The sequence below is a fragment of the Vicugna pacos genome, chromosome 33 (genome assembly GCF_048564905.1).
Source record: "Vicugna pacos chromosome 33, VicPac4, whole genome shotgun sequence".
Classification (NCBI taxonomy): Eukaryota; Metazoa; Chordata; class Mammalia; order Artiodactyla; family Camelidae; genus Vicugna; species Vicugna pacos.
In genome coordinates, this window is record NC_133019.1 from 11722258 (window position 1) to 11741301 (window position 19044).

Here is a 19044-nt window from a genome sequence, read left to right on the forward strand (position 1 = left end):
TGGCACGGGGGATGGTGGGGGGCAGATTGTTTCAGCATTCCACTGACCCATTTCTGTGCTGGGGAATCATCTCTTTCTCCTTCATGGTTGCTTAAAGCGTTGGGATTAGCAGATTGAGCATGGCTGAGTGAAGCCCTTTCATGGGAGCTCTTTGCAGTAGGAAACAGCGTGTTAAGCCTCATCAGAGGTTTTGTGGAGATACTTGTATGTCAGGGTCATTTGTGAAATATGTCCTAAGCAATGTATCACTAACAATAAAATTCCAACGTTTGCAAATGAAATACTGCTTTTGTAGCTCAGAGCGTGTTATCCCCATAATGCTACTGTCACTCAAATTCTTATTACTATTTATTGTCATAAGGGGGCTATATCCATGGTCTAAGTAAAAATAAGAATTCCCCAGGGCTCCCCCCTGCAAGTCTGTAAACCATTCCCCATTGGTGACTCCTTATGCCTTATAATACGCTGCCTGGAGGAGGGCAGAAGGGAGAGGAGTGACAGCCAACATGTTGAGGATTCTCACAACAACCAGTCTGTCAGATTGCATCATATCTTTGAATGCCCTCTAATCTGGGGCCCAGGGCAGAAAACAGGGTGAAGATGGGAGATGCTTTTCAGAAACTGTGAGTTTGAATCCCCAGACTGATCTTCAGGGTGGGTGTTACATTTCATCTTAAACTGTAAGAAATGAAAGTGTGTCAACTCTATTTCTCCATTTGTCTTTGTGTAAAAGGAGCCACAGAGTCTTGTGCAAGTTACAGTATTGTCTGGCTTATTATTTTATTATTATTATTATTATTATTATTATTATTATTATTATTATTATTATTATTAATTACCTGGGTACCAGGTACTTTGTGATTACAGTGATAAAGAAGGCTATGCTGCCTCCACAGAACAGGGCCTTTTGAATCCAGACTCCAAGGTCTGGTGCCACTGACTGTGGATTTTCTCTGACATTGTGTTGCCCTCCAGGACAATTTCGTGCTGTTCTATTATGCCAACATCAGCGTGCCTGTGGGGCGCTTCCAGAATCGTGCGCGCTTGGTAGGGGACATCTCACACCATGATGGTTCTCTCCTGCTCCAAAATGTGGAAGAGGCTGACCAGGGAACCTACACCTGTGAAATCCGCTTCGAAATGGAGAGCCTGGTGTTCAAGAAAGCAGTGGTGCTGCATGTACTCCCAGAGGAGCCCACAGGTACATGAATGCTTACTCAGAGAAGGGCGAAGGGGCAGGAGATTGGATGTGCAGAGAGGGAAAGGAACTGATTTTGTTGAGCAAATGCCAGCCATTGGGCTAGGTACTTACCACGGAGTAAGTCCTCAATAAATGATGCTCTTTAAATAAAAATAATTGCTATTTTATTATTACTCTAAACATATATCATCCTCATGAAAATGCCATGAAAGAAGTATTGTATTCTTCTTTTCATTTTACAGATGAGGCAACTGAGGCTTAGAGAGGTTAAGTGACTTGCCTAAGGACACCTACTTATTAAATGGCATATCTAGTACCTGAACCCGGGCACCTCTGTCAACAAATCTGTGTTCTTTTTATTATACTCTGATGCTTCCCATCAGTTTTCCACATGGATGCTGTGTCCATATTTTGTAGGTACCTACGTTAGGTGTTCTGGGGGACACAAAAGAAACGAGCAGATCTCTCTAACTTCCTAGGACCTCCTTTTCACCACCACTTATAAATGGCGTCAGTAGATTGTTGGTTTTACAAACTGTGTCCTGAAGAACCCTTCAGGTCCAAGGAACCTGGTAGGCCACACCAAGGGTGAGGACAGGGCAGGGGGTTGATAGAGGACCCAGTCAGGTAGGACTCAGGCTTCCACCTCCACTACAATCAAAGTCCTTTTCCTTTTTCCTCTTTTATTCATTGGGCTGCCGGGTGGGATTTTGTTTGAAGAAAGAATTATGCTGCTTTAAAACGTTTGAAAAGCACAGAATTAGATACATTCTTTAGAAGTGTGAGACAGAAGGAACATTCTGTGACCTCAGGAGAGCTTGCTGTCTAGCTTGGGAGCTAGAATCTGGATCCCCTTCTCTCTGCCAGCTCGTTTAGGTCCGTTCTTTTCAGTGAATTCCTTTGGAGCACCTTGTCCTCCTCTTGGGCGACACTCATCACAGCTGTTCAGTTTGTGCCCCCTGTTCACCTGGGTCTGTGTTCTTTGTCCCATGACCAGCCGTAGGCACAGTGCCTCACACAGAATAAGCAATCAGTAAACACTTGTCGAATGAGTGAAATTCTTAAATTAGCGTCCCTCACTTGAATCTGATTTCTGAAAAATGGAGCTGCAGAAGGAATTGTAGAAGGTGGCCTCTGGCCTCTCTCTTAATTTTTCCTACTTTTTTCCCACTGCATTTTTCTTTTGATTCCAAAGCTATGGCTCTCCAGGAAAAGGAAACAAACCAGTTGCTTGTGTTCCCCGGGATAATTTTTGGGTTACCCCCTCCGGCTTTGTCCTCTGATGCTCTGTCCAAACGCTTGTCCATAGAAGCATGGCCTACAAAACGGGTGCCTTTTTCTGCTCAGAAAAGTCTCAGGCGCAACGAATTCAAAGGAGGCAGTTTCAAGAGTTGAGTCCATGGAAGCAGGCTAAAACAATTTTAGGGGTGGTCAGATATTCCCCAGTAGCCAGAAGAGCAACTTGTATTGATTTTTACCTTCCAGCCGGAGTGGGAATAGATCTAACACCTAACCATTTGCCCGGTGGCCTTCTCTTCCCATGTAACAACTCATCTATCATTTCCTCCACAAAGTTGACTCTTCAGTTTGTAAGTTTTCTATGTTTCTACTGCTTCAATTCCTTTATTCATAGTTCTTATTTTAAACACTATAGACAATATTCTTTCAAATAAAAATAATATTAACTTCCTGCACTTCTCTGCTAGAATCAGCCCTCCTTCCACTTATGTGAGGTGGTGATAGTAATGGTGAGTGGGAAAGCGCAGGCCTGGGTTTGAGTGCAGGCTCTGCCTTTTACTAGCCACGAAGCTCTGGGCTCTTTCACTGTCTTCCTCTGTGAAGTGGGACAGTAATAGTTCACATCTCAAAATACTGTGATGACTAGGTGATAGCCTGCGTACAAGGTGTCTGGCACTTGTCTGTTGTGTTGAAAGGACTCAGCACGTTCAGTTCTTACAACTGCGTTTAAAAAAACAGGGTTCAGTTCTTAATATGCTCATAGATTTAGAGGGAGTTTCCTTCCCTATTGTTATTCTTTGGAGTAAATTTTTGTTATTTCCAAACTAGTTCCCTCCATCGAGTTTTGAGCTTATAATGTTTTCTTTTGCTTTCTTTTCATTGTGCATATTTTCTGCCGGGCAGGAAGTTAATGTTCTTCCAGGGAAACAATTGGGATAAAAGCTTAGCTGAGCTACTGTGTTCCTTTATGAGCTTTGCTTAATGCTCTTTTAAAGGAACTCTGTCCAGTTAAGACCTAAGCTTGTGTCTCCCTTAAATACCATCCTGCCTTTCATTTCTTAATTGACTTTGTGGTTGATTTGTATGGAGCACTATTGAAAAATCAGAAGCGTATTCCTAATTGTTTTCTTTTTCAGGGACCTCTTGAAATGACTTCAGCAGTACACATAGGATGGGGTAAACTGCTTATGCAGACAAATAGGGGGAAGAGGCTCTGAGTTGGAAAGCCAAGAGCAGGGGAAGGGAGAGCAGGTCGGGAAGTGGGGGCAGGGATTAAAGCAGAAAGAAAAGTCAGGAGGAAAGCTGTCTGTTGGCCCAATTAGCAAGCAGTCCTGTGACCTGTACTGTAGCCAGAATTGTCCTAAGCAAGTCCTAAGACAACTTGTAAAAGAATAAAAGAAATTGGAGAGAGTCACCCATGATTCAGTTTTTCAGCTAGGAGAGCCAGTAGGTTTCTTTTTACAAGAATGAGAGTTATATAACTTTCCACTTCCTGTTTATGTTACCTAAGTTGGTGAACAGACAGTGGGGGGCTTCAAGGTTTTCCGTACTTTCTTTATTACAAGCTTGAGGTGGAGGTGGGGCTTGTGGGGGAAGTTCCTGAAAAGGAGACGGAGAAAGGAATTAAAGGGAGCCAGAAAGTGTGTACTGGAGTATGAAGACAGTGGGACCCCTCAGACCTGATAGTATGTCAGTAGCTGGAGTTTTCTCTCATCCTTGGAGTGTCGTGTCAGTTGGAGTGAGAGGCCTCTGAGTATTTTGAGAATCGCAGAGTCATCTGGGTTGTCTGTGGAGGGAACATGTGCAGGATTTGGTGGTGACATTGATTTTACTGCCTAGGGATCTTTGGCTAACATGATCTCTTCTAGAAGTTCTTTGGCTTCTGTAGATTATACCTTGAGTTTGACTTGATTTACCATTTTATCCCCAGAGCTCATGGTTCATGTGGGTGATTCGACTCAGATGGGATGTGTTTTCCAGAGCACGGAAGAGAAGCACGTGACCAGGGTAGACTGGATGTTCTCGTCAGGAGAGCGCGCCAAGGTAAGGGGAGAACCATCACTGTGTAGAAGTAGTATAAAGACCGTGTGGGGAGACGAAGAGTCCAGGCCCCAGGGGCCAGGTGGTGGTGCCTATGCAAGGGCTGAGCTTCAGGGCTTGTCATAACTGGACCTCTTACCTCAGCCACTCAGCCAGGCAATTTCAGCTTCCTTGTTGGGAAAAATGACTAATGAAGACAAGGAAGAAAAGTAGATGTTCCTGCCACTCAACTTTTTGGGCTGTCAAGATGCTTATAGGAGACTGTCCACATAAAGCATTTGAACATGACGTGGCCACTGCATTTTAGTTTAACTCCTCTGCTCCCTTCTCTTTGTAGAGTCCACAGAGAATAAGGGGGGTGGTTTTTGTGGCCTAGTTAGGAAAGCTGTGGGCTGGGCATAAGAAACGATTGCATTCTTTTTCTTATTCGGGTTATTTTTGTGAGTTTTCTTCTCTGCCCTGTTGCCCCATTTATGTGATGGAAGGAATTTTCTTTATCTTCATGGATACTTCACATGTTGGGATTAGGAGGTCTTGGGGGCCAGGGTGAGGAGTATTTCACGGGAACTCTGAAGCAGTAAACATCAAGTTAGTTCATTAGACCAGCAGATGTCAGCTATGGCATGATGATGTCCTGATGGGTCAAGGTGTGTTGTGAGAGACATCCCAGCTAAGTTATTGTTAATAAAAGTTAAGATTCGAAGTTTAGAAAAGATTTAACTGTTATAAATTAGGACATTCCAGATCATCCCTACAAAAAGTCATCTGTACTCACTTGAATCCTATGCTCTGTCTGAGTGGGTCAGAGAGGGTGGCATCATGGTGGAGTATGGGGAATTGCATGTAGTTCCAGGTTCACCTTTGGAGCTTGTCATGAATGTAGACGTCATTGACCAAGTGAGTCACCACAGATAATAGGGTAAGAGTTGACATTCTGAGTTGCGAATTTGAATCACTAGAGACAAGAGATCAGGGGCCAGATCTTTTCATTTGTATTTGTGTCTGTATACTCATTTCCTTTTCTTAAAAGCTTTTTTAAAAAAATATTTATATAGCACAGGGAACTATATTCAATTTCTTATAATAACATATAATGGAAAAAAAAGTATGTATATGTATAACTGAATCACTTTATTGTACACCTGAAATTGTAAATCAACTACACTTCAATAAAAAACAAAATTAAAAAAATTTATATACCTTTATAAAAAATCCTAACACTTATTTATTTAACAAGCACTTTTAAAACATCTGCTATGCAGTGAATCCTCAAAATCCCTGCACTGATGGGGACTTACAATCAAGATGGAGGGAGATACATAGTAAAATAGTGAAGAAGTAAATACATAATATTTCAGGTAGCTGTAAGAATTATGGAGAACCAGAAAGCAGGGTTCTGTGGTTGTTATTTTATAGAGGTGGTCAGGAAGGCCTCACTAAAAAGGTGACATTTGGGCAGGGTTCTGAAGGAAGTGAAGGAGGCAAAAACGTGTATGTCTGGGGGAAGAACGTTCCAGGCATAGGAAGCAGCATGTGCAAAGGCCCCGAGGCCAGTACTCAAGGAGCAGCAAGGAGGCTGGGGTGGCTGGGGTGAAGTGACTCAAGTAGGTGAAGAAAAGGCAAGTAGAAGATGAAATCAGAGAGGAAAAGGGGGTGGGGCAGATCATGGAAGGCTTTGTACTTTTAGTAGAAATGAGGGGCTAGTTGAAGGTTTTGGGCAGAGGAATGACATGATTTAACTTATATTTCAAAAGGTTCATCTGCTGAGAATAGACTGTAGTGGGGAGTAAGCAGGTGCGGAGGCTAGAAGTGCCTAGATTTGGGATGTATTTTGAAAGTAAAGGTGATAGGACTTGTTAAGGGATTAGGTGTGAGTTCAAAAAATAGAGGAATTAAGAATGACTCCAAGACTTTTAACCTGAGTGTGTGGAAGAAGACGTTGCCATTTACCAAAATGGGATGGATAAGAAGGAACTGGTTTGGGGGGAGAACTTGGAATTCACTTTTAGACATGTTTTGGGTGCCTATTGGAAATCCAACTGGAAATGCCATAAAAAGTAAAGGTGTATTTCTACTTTCTTTTTACTGGAAAAGTGCAAAAAACTGAAAGTCCCTTATTCCCACTGTCCTCATCCCTCCTCTCGAGATGGAAGAGTTGTTATGGTTCGGTGGCATCCTTCACAACTATGTGCTTACAGATACATGTATGTGCCTTTGTGTTCTCTAGAAATTTCTGATAATACCTTTACTGCTTCCATACCCAGGGCCTTGTAGGTGCTGAGAGCTCCCCTCTCAGCCTTCCCCGTGCCCCTCTACCCTAGTCCTTCCATGTCATACGTTTTCCCTTTCCCTTCTAGGAGGAGATCGTGTTGCGCTATTACCCCAAACTCAACGCATCCAAGGGGTACCCCCAGAACTGGGGCCGATTCCAGAACCGCGTAAACCTGGTGGGGGATATTTCCCACAACGATGGCTCCATTAGGCTCCAAGGAGTGAAGGAGTCTGACGGAGGAAACTACACCTGCAGTATCCACCTGGGGAACCTGACATTCAGGAAAACCATTGTGCTGCACGTGATCCTGAAAGAGCCCCGAAGTAACTCACATTTGGCCAGGGAGGGAGGAGGGGCCTCGTAGCTGGTGGGCATGGCCAGGACTAGGGTGTGAGGCTGGAAAGGCTTCTAGAGTGCAAAATTTAAGGTGGCATTACTCTCAGGTGACCCTGAGAAGCCCAAGGTTAGTACTTATCAAGCACTTGAACGCTATGCTTGCATGACCTTGAGAGTGATACCTCCTTAAATTTGGTGCCCTAGGCACCTTGCTTGCTTCATCCTAGTTCTTCCTGTTGGTAGGTCAAGGCAGAAAGAGCCAATACTTGGTGAACCCCAGCCCTCTGCCAGACCTCACTCATCATCTGTATAATACCAATTTAAAGATACAGGAGCTCGGAGATGGATTGGGGTCTTTTTACTTGGCTTCAAGGAAGATGCTCTGTGCTCTGTAGTGGAAGGGAAGATGATTCTGAGCTGGCGAGAGACAGGAAAAAACAGAGAGGAAACAGGAAGGGGCCAGAACCAAAAATAGAGGGGTTTCCTGATCAAAAGTTCTGTATTCTAGCAAACACTGTGCATTAAGGTCAGTGATATTTAGGAGGATACAAACTCAATCATATTGACTGAGGAAGGTTGATAAGTGAGGGGGTAAAGTTAAACCATAACCCAGTTAGCAGTCAGGATGTGGCCTGTGGACTTTGCCTTTTGCAAGGGCCCCAGTGGTTGGCTGTGGTCAGATGAGGGTGAGATGGAACACACCTCAGTACCTCTGGCCAGTGACTTAAGTCTATGGAGGCACCTTCTTGTTAACTGCAAAGGATCCCAGCTGGAGAAGAAGGCAGAACAGATGGCTTTCTTCACTCTCAGAAGTCTTCTCTCCACTTCACAGAGAAAATACAAGCCATTAGTGGGAGCTCATTCAATTTCCAAACCTTCCCCTCCCACAGACATAACTACCTTTGCCCCTATGCTCATCTCTGCCCCTCCGTCCTGAGCTTCCTTCCGCCCAGGGCTTATGTGAGCCCCTGTGCTCAGGTGACACATGCACCTCCTTCTCAGAAACCTCACAACACAGCTCTTTACTTTCCATGGGCTTCTACCATTCAGCATATAAATACACTCATCTCTTCCTCTCACCTGTGTCCTTGTCTGCCTTAGCTCTCATCCTGTATCTTTCTTTTTCCTAAAACCGCTTTATTGAGATACAACTCACATACCGTACGAGTCACCCATTTAAAGTGTACAACTCAATGGTTTTTAGTATATCCCAGGTTGTGCAACCTTCACACCACAATCAACTATATATTTCTTTCTTGACGCAGCCAGATAGCTTACTAAAGGGCTGTACACGCGTCTCGTGTCTGGCCTCCCATTAACTCCTGGTGCGCTGGATTCAGGCTTCTGCTTCCATCTCTAGCGCGGATCACCAGTGGTGCTCTGCTTGCCCAGCCTCAGCCTTCTCTACCTCAGTAGCACTGAACACTAAATTCTCTGTATATTCAATATGTTTTATGTTAGACACGACTTATCTATCTCTATGTATATGAACTCCACCCAAATATTCTGCAAGTACTTCAAATACATACGCCAGCCTACCCCTGCTCACCTCTCCCCAGCCCGCCTCTTCAACCTCAGTGAATGCCACCGCTGTCTACACAGTTATGTAACTAGATGCCTGGGAGTTGGACTTGATTCTTCCCTTCCCTGTGACCCCGCGTCTAGCAGGTCAACATGTCCTGTCATCTCTTCTGTTGACTTTGGATCTGCCTTCTTCCCAGGCCGCCACCCCACCTTCTGGCTGTCGTCATCTCTGCCTTGGACTGCAGGCCTCTAACCAGCCTCTGCTTTCAGCCTCAGCCTCTACCGCTCATTCTTCATGCAGCCCTCAGGGCCCCCTTTCTGAATCTCAGATCTGAACGTTCTATCCCATTGCTTGTAATCTTGCAATGTTGTCTTCATTGCCTCTGGAATCTCATAGGGATAATCCAGATTCTTTATGACTCCGATCCTGTTCTGTCCAGCCTCATTCCCCACCACACCCACGGACACAACCTTTGAGCCAGACCCATGGAACTCTTGCTGGTTTCTGAAATCACCAGCCTGTCAGGCCAGCAGACCTTATGCGCAGTGTCCCCTCCATCCTTCCCCAAACTGTATGCCAGAAAACAAAACAAAACAAAACTTGATGTTTCCTTTAAGATTCAGCTTAAACTTTAAAACTTTTGCTGACAGATTCTCAGGTTCTGCTCCCTGTAGAACTGGGTACCCTTTCCTCTGCGCCCCCCTGTTCCCCATACGGACAGCTGCCATAGTACCTGCTGTCTGTGGTTTTCTCTTTACATGTTTGTCCCTCTCCTGGAAGGCAGGGACGATGCGTTACTTGTCTTTGTATCGTCTGTGCCTAGTGACATCTGGCACCCAGCAGGTGTTTGACGCATGTGTTTAGAGTGAACTGAGGAAGTGAGCGCAGGCTGCCATATGGGTGGAAGTGCCCTCCTAGGAGTCACAACTATGGGGCTGAGTGTTGTAATGCAGATCCTTTTGAAAATAGTCACTTTCCCATAGAAAGGTCAACAGCCTCTAAAATGTCTCTTATTTCTATGCCATTTGGTAAACCATGTTTTCAGATAGAATTGTTAATAAGAAAGGAAACTCTCCTGTAGGTGAGGTGATACTCTCTTCTCCCACCCACTTCATCTACATTTTAGGGATAAGCAAGAGGGTCGGTGGACTTTTGTTTTCAATCTAATGGGGACAACCGGAGTCCCAGTGTTTCAACATGAAGTGGAGTCTGGCCTGCTCCCCCCACTTCCTGACCTGGCTGTTGCTACTTGGTATAGAACTGGTGAGGCTCTTGGCACTTTTCTGGGATATTGAGGCCCTCTCATTGCTTTCCTCCTTTCCCAAGCATTGGTGACTCCAGCAGCCCTCATACCTGAGATTCTGGGTGGTAATCAGCTGGTGACCATTGTGGGGATTATCTGCGCCACCATCCTGCTGCTGCCTGTTCTGATACTGATCGTGAAGAGGACCCACAGGAATAAGAGGTACAGGGCTGCTCCCATCTCTTGGGCAAGGAGGCTGGAGGTGCCTCTAGCCTGAAGTGAAGCAAAGTGATGGGATCCTGATGGTTCCATTTTCACAGAAGGGGGTATTTTAAACTGGAATCATTTGTGGCTGTCACATTAGATGTCATCTGTATAGAGACCCCACCCCCTTTGCTCATTGTGCTCCCGAAAGGCCTGCACGTTCCCACCCCATCCTCGTTTTACAAAGATTACAAAGACTTTCACAAATGCGGGTCTCATAGAGCATAATTAAGAGTATAAATCTCAAGTGAGAACCATAATGATGCCATTCAATGCCTGAGAGAAATGATTTTTGAATTATCCATAGTTTGTATACACTTCATAGAGAAGCGTAGATTTTGAGGTTTGTCAGTGGCTTTATTTAAAGGACCACATTTTAATTATGAGATGCTACTTTTTAAAAAAATTCTTATTTTTTATTGAAGGGTAGTCATGAGAAGCTACTTTTGAATGGATGGCCTTGGGCCCTAAATTATTTGTTGTTGAAATGTGTTTTTAAAGACTTGAGTTTGCAGTAGCTCTCCCAGTGTCTCAGTAATGCCCAGATGCTCTGGCAGGGGTGCTAGTGCTGTAGTGGCTGTGGGCAGGTCCACGTCCTTCAGTTTACCCAACTATTGATGAAATATATTGCTAGGGCAAGTTGACTCTTTTGTTGAAATAGTGTCAATGAGAAAGAACCCCCATTAAGATGAAGTAATGCTGACCTTTGAGTCTCCTTCCCCCCGGGGAACATGGATTGTGTAGAAAGTGCTTGTGCCTGCTGGGTTTATGCTTGACTCCCCAGGAGCTCTCTGACTTGGTTTTGAACTTGTTTTGCTCTGGGCACACAGACAGCACAGAACTGAGGATTCCACTACCTGAGCCCCGTATCAGCTCACTTCCCTGCTCTGGGCCTCAGGTTCCCTCAAAAGGAAGAGCAGCACTCCTAGGTCTGCCTCCTAGTTTAAAGAAATAATCAGATGGGTGTGCTGAGATGTGTGCATAAACATGCTCACTGGAGCCATTGATTATAATTAAAAATTGAACTCATTCTCAGTGTCTGTCAGAAAGGTAATGATTCAATGAATTGGTATTTCATTCAGTGAAATACTGCACAGCCCTGTGCAATGACAAGGAAGGGTGTCTAAAGGGCGGTATTATACAATATATATAGTATGGTCTCATTTGTATAAAAAAGATTACATAATGTTCACTTCAGCGGCAAAAATACTAAATAGACTTTGTATGAGTTTACTTATGCTTGCATTGAGAGACGTTTAGAAGAATAATTCTAAAATATTAATAGGGATATTTGGGATTTAAAAAAAAAGTGGGTCCCATGAGGATAGGGGGTTTCGTGGAACTTCAAGTTCCAACTGTCTATATGTCTGTTATTTGAATTTTTTTTTACAACGAGAGTATAGAATTTCATAGTCAGAAAATACGATGAAAATATTTCCACTTTGAGACAAAAAAATATGGTTTCTTTTCTAGCTTTAACCCTGATTTTTTTTTTTAACCTCTACTTTAGGCCAAAATAGAAAAAAAGGAAGTATATTCAGTGGCGATTGCAGAAGGCAGGTGGCCAAGAGATCAAAGACTAAGGTCAGGGAAGGGGCCAGAGCTCAGCCTGGGGTGTTTGTGGGGTTCATTCTGCTTGGCCTCCTCCCTGGAAGAGGCCAGGAGCCCTTTGAACAGGTGTTTCGCTGAGCTTCTGCTGCCCCCTGCTGGTGCAGATGCATCTCCCTAGTCCTCAGAAATGGTAAATCTCTTAAAGCCCATGGCCCCTCTCTGTCAATTCACTTATAATTGTCATGGACACAGAGTTGTTAGGGTGACAATGGAGAGGTTGAAGCTGTCATTCAGGCCAGACCATCTCCAGAATGCCTTTCTGCTCTCCGTTAAAGAGGTTCACCCCTCAGATTTCAAGTTGAGCAGGGGAGCACTGGCTGTAGTTGTCCAGAGATTCCTCCTTTGGGGTCTCTCTTCACAGAGCTCTGTGGGGTCTCATGTCGGCACCCTGGGATATACGGTGCTGGCTGATTAATTTCATATGCTTTTCACGCCTTTGCAGCTCAGTAACTTCTACGACCCTGGTCAGAAGCCTGGAGAACACAAACAAGGCTCATCCAGAGGTAAGAGAAGAACTCTCTGCCTTTTTGCCGCCCTGCCCAGTAGGGGCGAGGTGGAGACTGCTCCAGCGTCAAAGTGGTGTCACTGTCATGCTTCTGTGAGCTGTGTCTCACTCATCCTTACGTCTCGGTGCCTGGCACAGAGCAGGGGCTCAGGAAGCCTTCATCACTGCAGTAAGAGTTCCCCGAGGAGAGAATGGGCAGGGCGGGCGGGGCCGGCCCAGCAGACCAGCACATCCTTGGAGGGCCCCAGGGAAGAGAACTGGGCTTGGAATCAGAAAGACCCAGTTCAAGCCCTGCCTTGCCCCCTCCCTCAGCACCCCCTTTCTCATCAGTAAAAGGAGGATAAAGATAACCTGTTTGTCCTGTTGTCAGGTTCAGATAACATGATGATATGCAGGTGCTTCGTAATCTATGAGGTGCTGTAAGAATATAAGGGAGAATTACGATACGTTCTGGAGTTAAGTCCAGGAGTTAATGGTTCAGATTAAATATTGGGGAACCCTTCCTTCTTTTCTTCCTTCCTTCCTTCCTTCCTCCCTCCCTCCCTCCCTTCCTTCCTTCCTTCCTTCCTTCCTTCCTTCCTTCCTACCTTCCTACCTACCTACCTACCTACCTACTACCTACCTACCTGTCTCTTGTTCAAAATCTCCTCTTGGAATACTTACTTTTCCAACTTTGGGCTGAATGTGACCCAAGAATAGGATTTTCTCACAATGTAGTGCTAGAGACTCCAGAAGTCCAAGAATTTGTCGCTAGATGACATTGCTTCCCCAAATAGTGACAGGAACAGGAATCACAAAGCACCTCTGACCTCATAGACCTCAAGTTCAGTGAGGGCTGTTCCTGCCACATACACCCTCTGAAAGAGATGATAGCAGTTCACTGCTGATTAATGCCGTCCTGCCTGCCACAACTCCAAGTTGAAGGAAATAATCACAAAGTACAAATAATTTGACAAGATAAGGATTCTCTGCTGCTACCTAATGTCCAGCCGAACAAAGACGTTTGACTTTTGAAACTAAGAATTTGGTTCTTAAGATAGCGCTCTTTGCTGATGAGTTAATTTTCTTAATTCTCAGGAAGACTGAGGACTGAGTTATCGTGATCTATGATAATTCTCTAGCTCACAGCAACCTTCTGAACCTACTGGTTTTTATTTAGTTTATTTTTTTTTCTTGAACCTACTGGTTTTTAAAATTTATTAAAAAAAATTTTTGATGGTGGTAGGTAATTAGGTTTTCATTTATTTTTAATGGAGGTACTGCCATTGAACCCAGGGCCTTGTGCGTGCACTCTACCACTGAGCTATAACCTTCGCCCTGAACCTGCTGGTTTTGGTGGTTGATGCCCCATGGATCGTGCCAAATAACCTTTTCTCTGGCAAGGTTTGTTGAGTTGTAGGAACACTTATCTGAGTTTTCCCCTCTCCAGAAGCATATTTATTCCTCAATAACTACACAAGAGGTGATCGACGAAGAAGAATCAAGTGGAAAACCAGAGGCCACTTACATGACCATGGTGAGAAATATTCTGGGTCCGGCTGAGCCAGGTATCTGGAAGCGGAGAAGGCGCTGGTTGGGAGGTGGCCAACTCATGGGAGATGGGCACTGTTTGGTCCCCTGGGGAGGCCACTCTGCTGAGAGCAGAGATTTTTCTAGGTAGTAGAAAAGTGGGAGAAGCTGAAGCTCTGCTGGGTAGAACAGTCATAGCAGACTGGCCCTCACACCCAATTTCAAGTATTAAGAATATCTCTTAAAAAAATATCTCTAGGGCTGGAGATGATGGATTTTAGAGGTGAAAGGAATGCCTTCATGGGGGCAGAGTGTCTCTACGTCATCAGCACAATGCTGGTTAAACACAACGTAGTAAAGAGGGTGTCATCAGATCCTTGTACAAGCATGTGTCACAGGGGATGGTTTTCCTTCCTTTCAAAAGGTCCCTTCCAGCTCTTACTAGATTTTTAACATTCTGTGACTTATTACACTTGACGTAATCTAACTGCCAGGAAGGCTGCATGCTGAATTTCGTGTAATAATGTAGAGTCTGGTTCCTACTTTCTCTTTGCTCAGCTCTCCAGGGAAAGACAGCCCCTAGAAGAGGCACTTGCCGGGTAGTGAGTAGGGATAGGGACAAAGGAGTCAGCTGGCAAGGGACACAATGCTATTTGTAGACCCATGATTGGTGCCCGGGCCATGAAGGGAGCAGAGTTCTGCTGGGTTCAGGAAGGATGGCCTCTGTTTACGGGATTATGGCTTGTGTTTGTTCCTATCACACGCACCGAGGACACATGACTCCCAGATGATTCCACCAGAGAGAGGTTCTGCCAGGGAAGGGTGAGATCAGAGACCTGGCCTGGCTCCCCCAACTGAAACATGAGCTCTGGTCTGAAGTTGCAGTTGAATATAGTCCCCACCCCATCCTTCTCCCGTTATTGCCATGTGATGCTACAGTTACTGCCAGAACCTCATCGTGCCTCTTAGAGACCTGCTGACCCAGCTACACAGTGGCCACCGCTGAGTGTGTCACCTACCTGGGTGAGACTGTTTGCAGACGGTCTGCGGGGCACAGAGGAAGCATGAGTGAATCGTCTTCAAAGCCAGCTTCCCCATGTTCAATGCTAGGTGCACCTCTGTCCTTTTGAAACAGATCCATTAAAGCGAGTGTGATGAGAGGCCAGAGCCACAAACTCAAAGGCCTTCGGGGCTGGTCAAGTTATTTTAAACACTGTGTGCCCAAGAAAACCAGCCTGGGGGTGAATTCTAGCCTTCATGCCACTTGTTCAAAACCTCAGATATGGAGGTCTTACCTGTTAGGGAGCAGGGGTGATAAATGACGTTTGATTTTTGATTAAATTTGCTTCAATGAAGGGGACACCACCCTGTGTCCTCTTTCTGATACTGTATAGCATGACGGTTAAGATCACAAGCTTTGGAGGTGGACAGATCTGGGTCCAAAATACTGACTCTGACGTAGAAGCTAGATTAGCCTCTCTGAGCCTCAGTTGCCTCATCCTTTATGGGAATAATAAAATCTACCCCCCGGGTGGTGAGGGTCAAATGAGACAGTGCACGTGAAATTCAGGATCGGGCCAGACAGATGGCAGGAGCTCCATGAATGGTAACTATTATGACTGAAACGCTTCTTACAAATGCGCTGTTTCTTTCCCCTGCAGCACCCAGTTCGGCCTTCTCTGAGGTCAGCACCCCCAAGTGGTCCACTTGACAACAAGTCTGTGGGGGGAATGCCAAAATCAGAGCAAGCCTTTTGAGAAGGAAGGGGAGTTCCCTTCGTCCTTGGCCGTGGCAGAGACTCTCTTTCCTGCGTGTCCTGAATCGCTGTCTGAGTTACTTCAGACCCCTGTCCCCGAGTTGTCCTTCTGCCTCATTGCTTGGGTGAAGAGCTGAAGATGGAGGGTTCGAAGTCCGGCAGAAGGAACAGGCTCTGATTAGGGGGAGCATGGACTTGGTCCCTCTGGAGTGGGACACTGGCCCCGGGGACCCTGGCTGAGTGGCTGCGGTGGCCTCAAGCGCTCCATGGGGTCAGACGCTCTGCTTAGATGGTGCTCTTTGTGGATGGTTACAGGGAAGAATCACAGAGAAGAAAACCAACCCAAATGATTCCTTTGGCAAATTATCCCTAAATAAATGTTTATGGAAATCATCCTGTTTTTCTACCCTGGCTGAGGGGCATGTGGAGTCTTGGTGAGGAATCTATAGTCGGGAACTCCTGAAACCGCTGAAGTGGCTGGAGGGAAGCCCTACTGAGACTCACACACTGGGGACTGGTGTGGGGCCTGGGAAATTTTTTTTTTTGCAGGGGGCAGTGGACGGATTGGAAGTGGGGTATGAATACAGCTCCACAACTTAGGCCGGCGCTTCCTGATTCTGGCTGGGGGTCAGAGTGGCTGGCGAATCTTTGCTGGGACTCACCAGAGATGTCCTGGTTTGGAATTCCTAGGTGGAGCTTGTGCTTGGCTTTTTCAAAAGTGACACTCATGAGTTGTCAAAGTGGTCAGCCACTGATTTAGCTCTTGGTCTGAAATGTGAGGTTCCTAAACTTCTTGGTTACTGTTGTAAGATTGAATAAGGTTAGTCTTAAAAATCTTTTGGTTCTGAACTCCTAGTTCTAGTCTGGGCTCGGCTCAGATCTCCGCTTCTTGACGCCCCCAGGCGCTCCTCATTCTCTGCCTTCCATTCTTCCCTCTTAGCCATGCAGGACATGGATAAAGGGGAGGTCTTTTGTGGGTCTCTGATTTCTGATCCAATCTCAGGTGGAGCTACATTTTTGAGAGATTCCTCTCACTCTCCAAACAACGAGGCCCCTCTCATGACACACTCATTAGTAACTTTCTCTTTCACCGGCTGTTCTCTGGCCTCCACTTGGAGGCCTGTAGCCTTTCTTGGTTCTTGTTCAGCCCTGGCTGAGTCATTAAATGTTTCCTTCTCACCTGTAGCTCTAAATAAGGCATATGTCAATAATTTACAGTACGTGGCTTGAAGGTAATATCCTGTCCAAGACATACCGAGGAGGGGGCACTTGTTGACATGATAAACAGAAAGGGGAGGGGAACTCTTTCATGTCCCAAGAGTTCATGGGAGGAAGTGGTTTCATGTCTGGGCTATTAGGCAACATGCTGTTTTGGGCTGAGGGGCCCTTTTCCACTTCCTCAAATCTTGTCTTCTTAGGATGATGACCTTCAGGATACCGAGTGAGATGGATGGGTGATGGTTGTACATCTGTCATTCTGGGTGCAGGGGAATAATTGAGATGAAAGCTGGAAGATGGGCTGAGTGGTTTTTCCACAGGATCCTGCAGAGGCTCTTTGATCCAGGAAGTGTGGGCCTGCCCCACCAGGGTTCGACTTGCCCATGTCAAATTTGATTCATTGAATGTTTGGCTTCCATTCTGCATTCAGCAGTTGTCACTGAGGAGGAGGAAGAGGAAGCCCATCTCTCTCCCCCAGCCCTACCTCCTCCCAAACCTTCCTCTTACACACAAGCATGGAGTCAAGACTAAGCATGGAAGACCACAGCTGTCAAATATTAATTTTGCCCCAGACCAAAATAGCCCTGCAGGGGACCATGGAAAAGACCTGCGTGCTCCCTCCTGCCCTTCTCTTAAGGGTGGTTGTCTGCTAAATCCAGGACCACGAAGGCATATGGCCTCAGGAATGGCTTCAAGGTCAAACAGGCCTAGTTGAAATCTTGGCTCTGCCTCTTACTCTCTCTTCAATATTGCAAAGTTTATGTCAATTCTTTGAGGCTGTTTCCCTATATGTAAAATGGAGACTCACAGGACTGTGAGGACAAATGAGGTCGGTTAGGGGCTAGAGCTTGGTCTGAGCCCTCCATCCTCTTCCAATGTGCTTTCCCCAGTGGATTTGTCTTCTGGTGATTCAGTCCCCATCTCTCATTAATTTTAATTTTTGTGGGCAGGAAGCCCTGTAACCATAAATACCTAAGTCCCCCTTCCCATCCAAAGAAAGAGCTAGGAAGCTGAGCCTTAGGAAGGGCTTTGCATAGCTCTGAGGAGTGACATTCTGGCAGGCAAGAAATCTGCTGGGGATGGAGCAAGCTGGGTCTCCTTGGAGATCCAAGCAGTTTTGTTACTTGAATTTGCAGTAGTTAAAGTTTCTAGAGCATCAGATGCTCTTATATTCAAATGCTTCCAGAAGCAAGCAGGCTTTTGCCAACAGAAATCTGTCTAAGGGTGGAGGGGGTAGGGCCACCCAGGAATGATGGAGAATCTAGCACCATCAGAGTATGGCTATTGGAACTAGAAACAGTTCAGCCTGTCCACCAAGGACTTGTAGAAGATGCTTCTCCTTTAAAAGGCTGCAGCCTTCTGCCAGCCCTTTCATCTTTTGTTCCTCATTGCCAACCCATTCTTACTCCTTTTGTCTAATTAGTATACTTACATGTCTATATTGGCAATTTTCTTTTATGAAACACTAGCTCGCTCTCATGCGCTATCTCTCTCTCTCTCTCCCCCTGTGTGTCTGTTTGGAAGAGGTCATGCTGCCACTGATTTGGCTCAGTTGCTTAGACCCAAAGAACCTTAGGTTGCAAATTTTACCCCAACACAGACCAGTTATCTTCTTACTAAGAATAACATTTCTCAGGATTCCTGACCTTCTGTCTTGGCCTGTCATTCTGTTCTGTCTGGTTTGCAAATGTGGTTTGGTCTTCCTCAAGAGAGATCAGGCAATCCATTACCACTTCTGTAAAACCCAACAATCAAAATATTCCTTCTTTATCAAAAATTAAGGGAACTTGGAGTTTTCTCAGAAAGCTAGACCTTTTTGATTTCATAGATGGGGAGAGCAAGAGTGATGTAGCTGTCCCATAACTTTCAAAGCCCTTGCCTGAACTTCACATTGTATGTTCATGACCTTTTGAGATTGGGTGCCATCTTGCCTACCCATCCATAACTCCCTTGTGTTTTTTTTCATGCTCTCTGAACCATATACCCTCTGTCCATATACCTTTGTCTCGTGTGCTTCTGAGCCTTTGCTCTTGGTGTCCCCTGCCTGGAATTCTCTTTCCCTCCTTGCCTGCCCAAATCAACTTTCCTTCAAGGCCCTGCATGAGTTCCACCTGGGCGATCTCCTATTTCTCACATCTTCCTAGATGTCTCTGCACTTTCCAGATTTTATCTTCTGATGTTCTCTAATTGTTTCATGAGTGTGCAGCTTTATTTATTCTCTGAAAGATCTTAAACTCTTAGAAATCATGCTTTAGGTCTTTTCTGTGAGCTTTTCAGCATCTGAACCCATGTGGGATAATGCCTTGTTGAATGGAATTCCCAGGG

General features: G+C 45.4%; 1 protein-coding gene and 1 long non-coding RNA gene across 3 annotated transcripts in view; one reads left to right on the forward strand and one right to left on the reverse strand.

The window, feature by feature from the left end:
* JAML (junction adhesion molecule like) overlaps positions 1-15894 on the forward strand; it is a 27284-nt gene extending 11390 nt beyond the window's left edge. For both annotated transcript variants that reach the window (XM_072954023.1, XM_072954022.1), the window contains exons 5-11: positions 976-1201; positions 4371-4483; positions 6838-7075; positions 9940-10078; positions 12174-12234; positions 13666-13752; positions 15407-15894. In XM_072954023.1, the coding sequence (XP_072810124.1) occupies positions 976-1201; positions 4371-4483; positions 6838-7075; positions 9940-10078; positions 12174-12234; positions 13666-13752; positions 15407-15502 (960 nt within the window). In that variant the 3' untranslated portion in view covers positions 15503-15894. The remainder of the gene's footprint in view (positions 1-975; positions 1202-4370; positions 4484-6837; positions 7076-9939; positions 10079-12173; positions 12235-13665; positions 13753-15406) is intronic.
* LOC140691166 (uncharacterized) lies at positions 7097-13169 on the reverse strand. The gene is made up of 3 exons (XR_012066685.1): positions 12900-13169; positions 12588-12653; positions 7097-7912 (listed from the first exon to the last, which is right to left on the reverse strand). It is a non-coding gene; the product is annotated as an uncharacterized lncRNA (long non-coding RNA).
* Positions 15895-19044: the final 3150 nt, after the last annotated feature.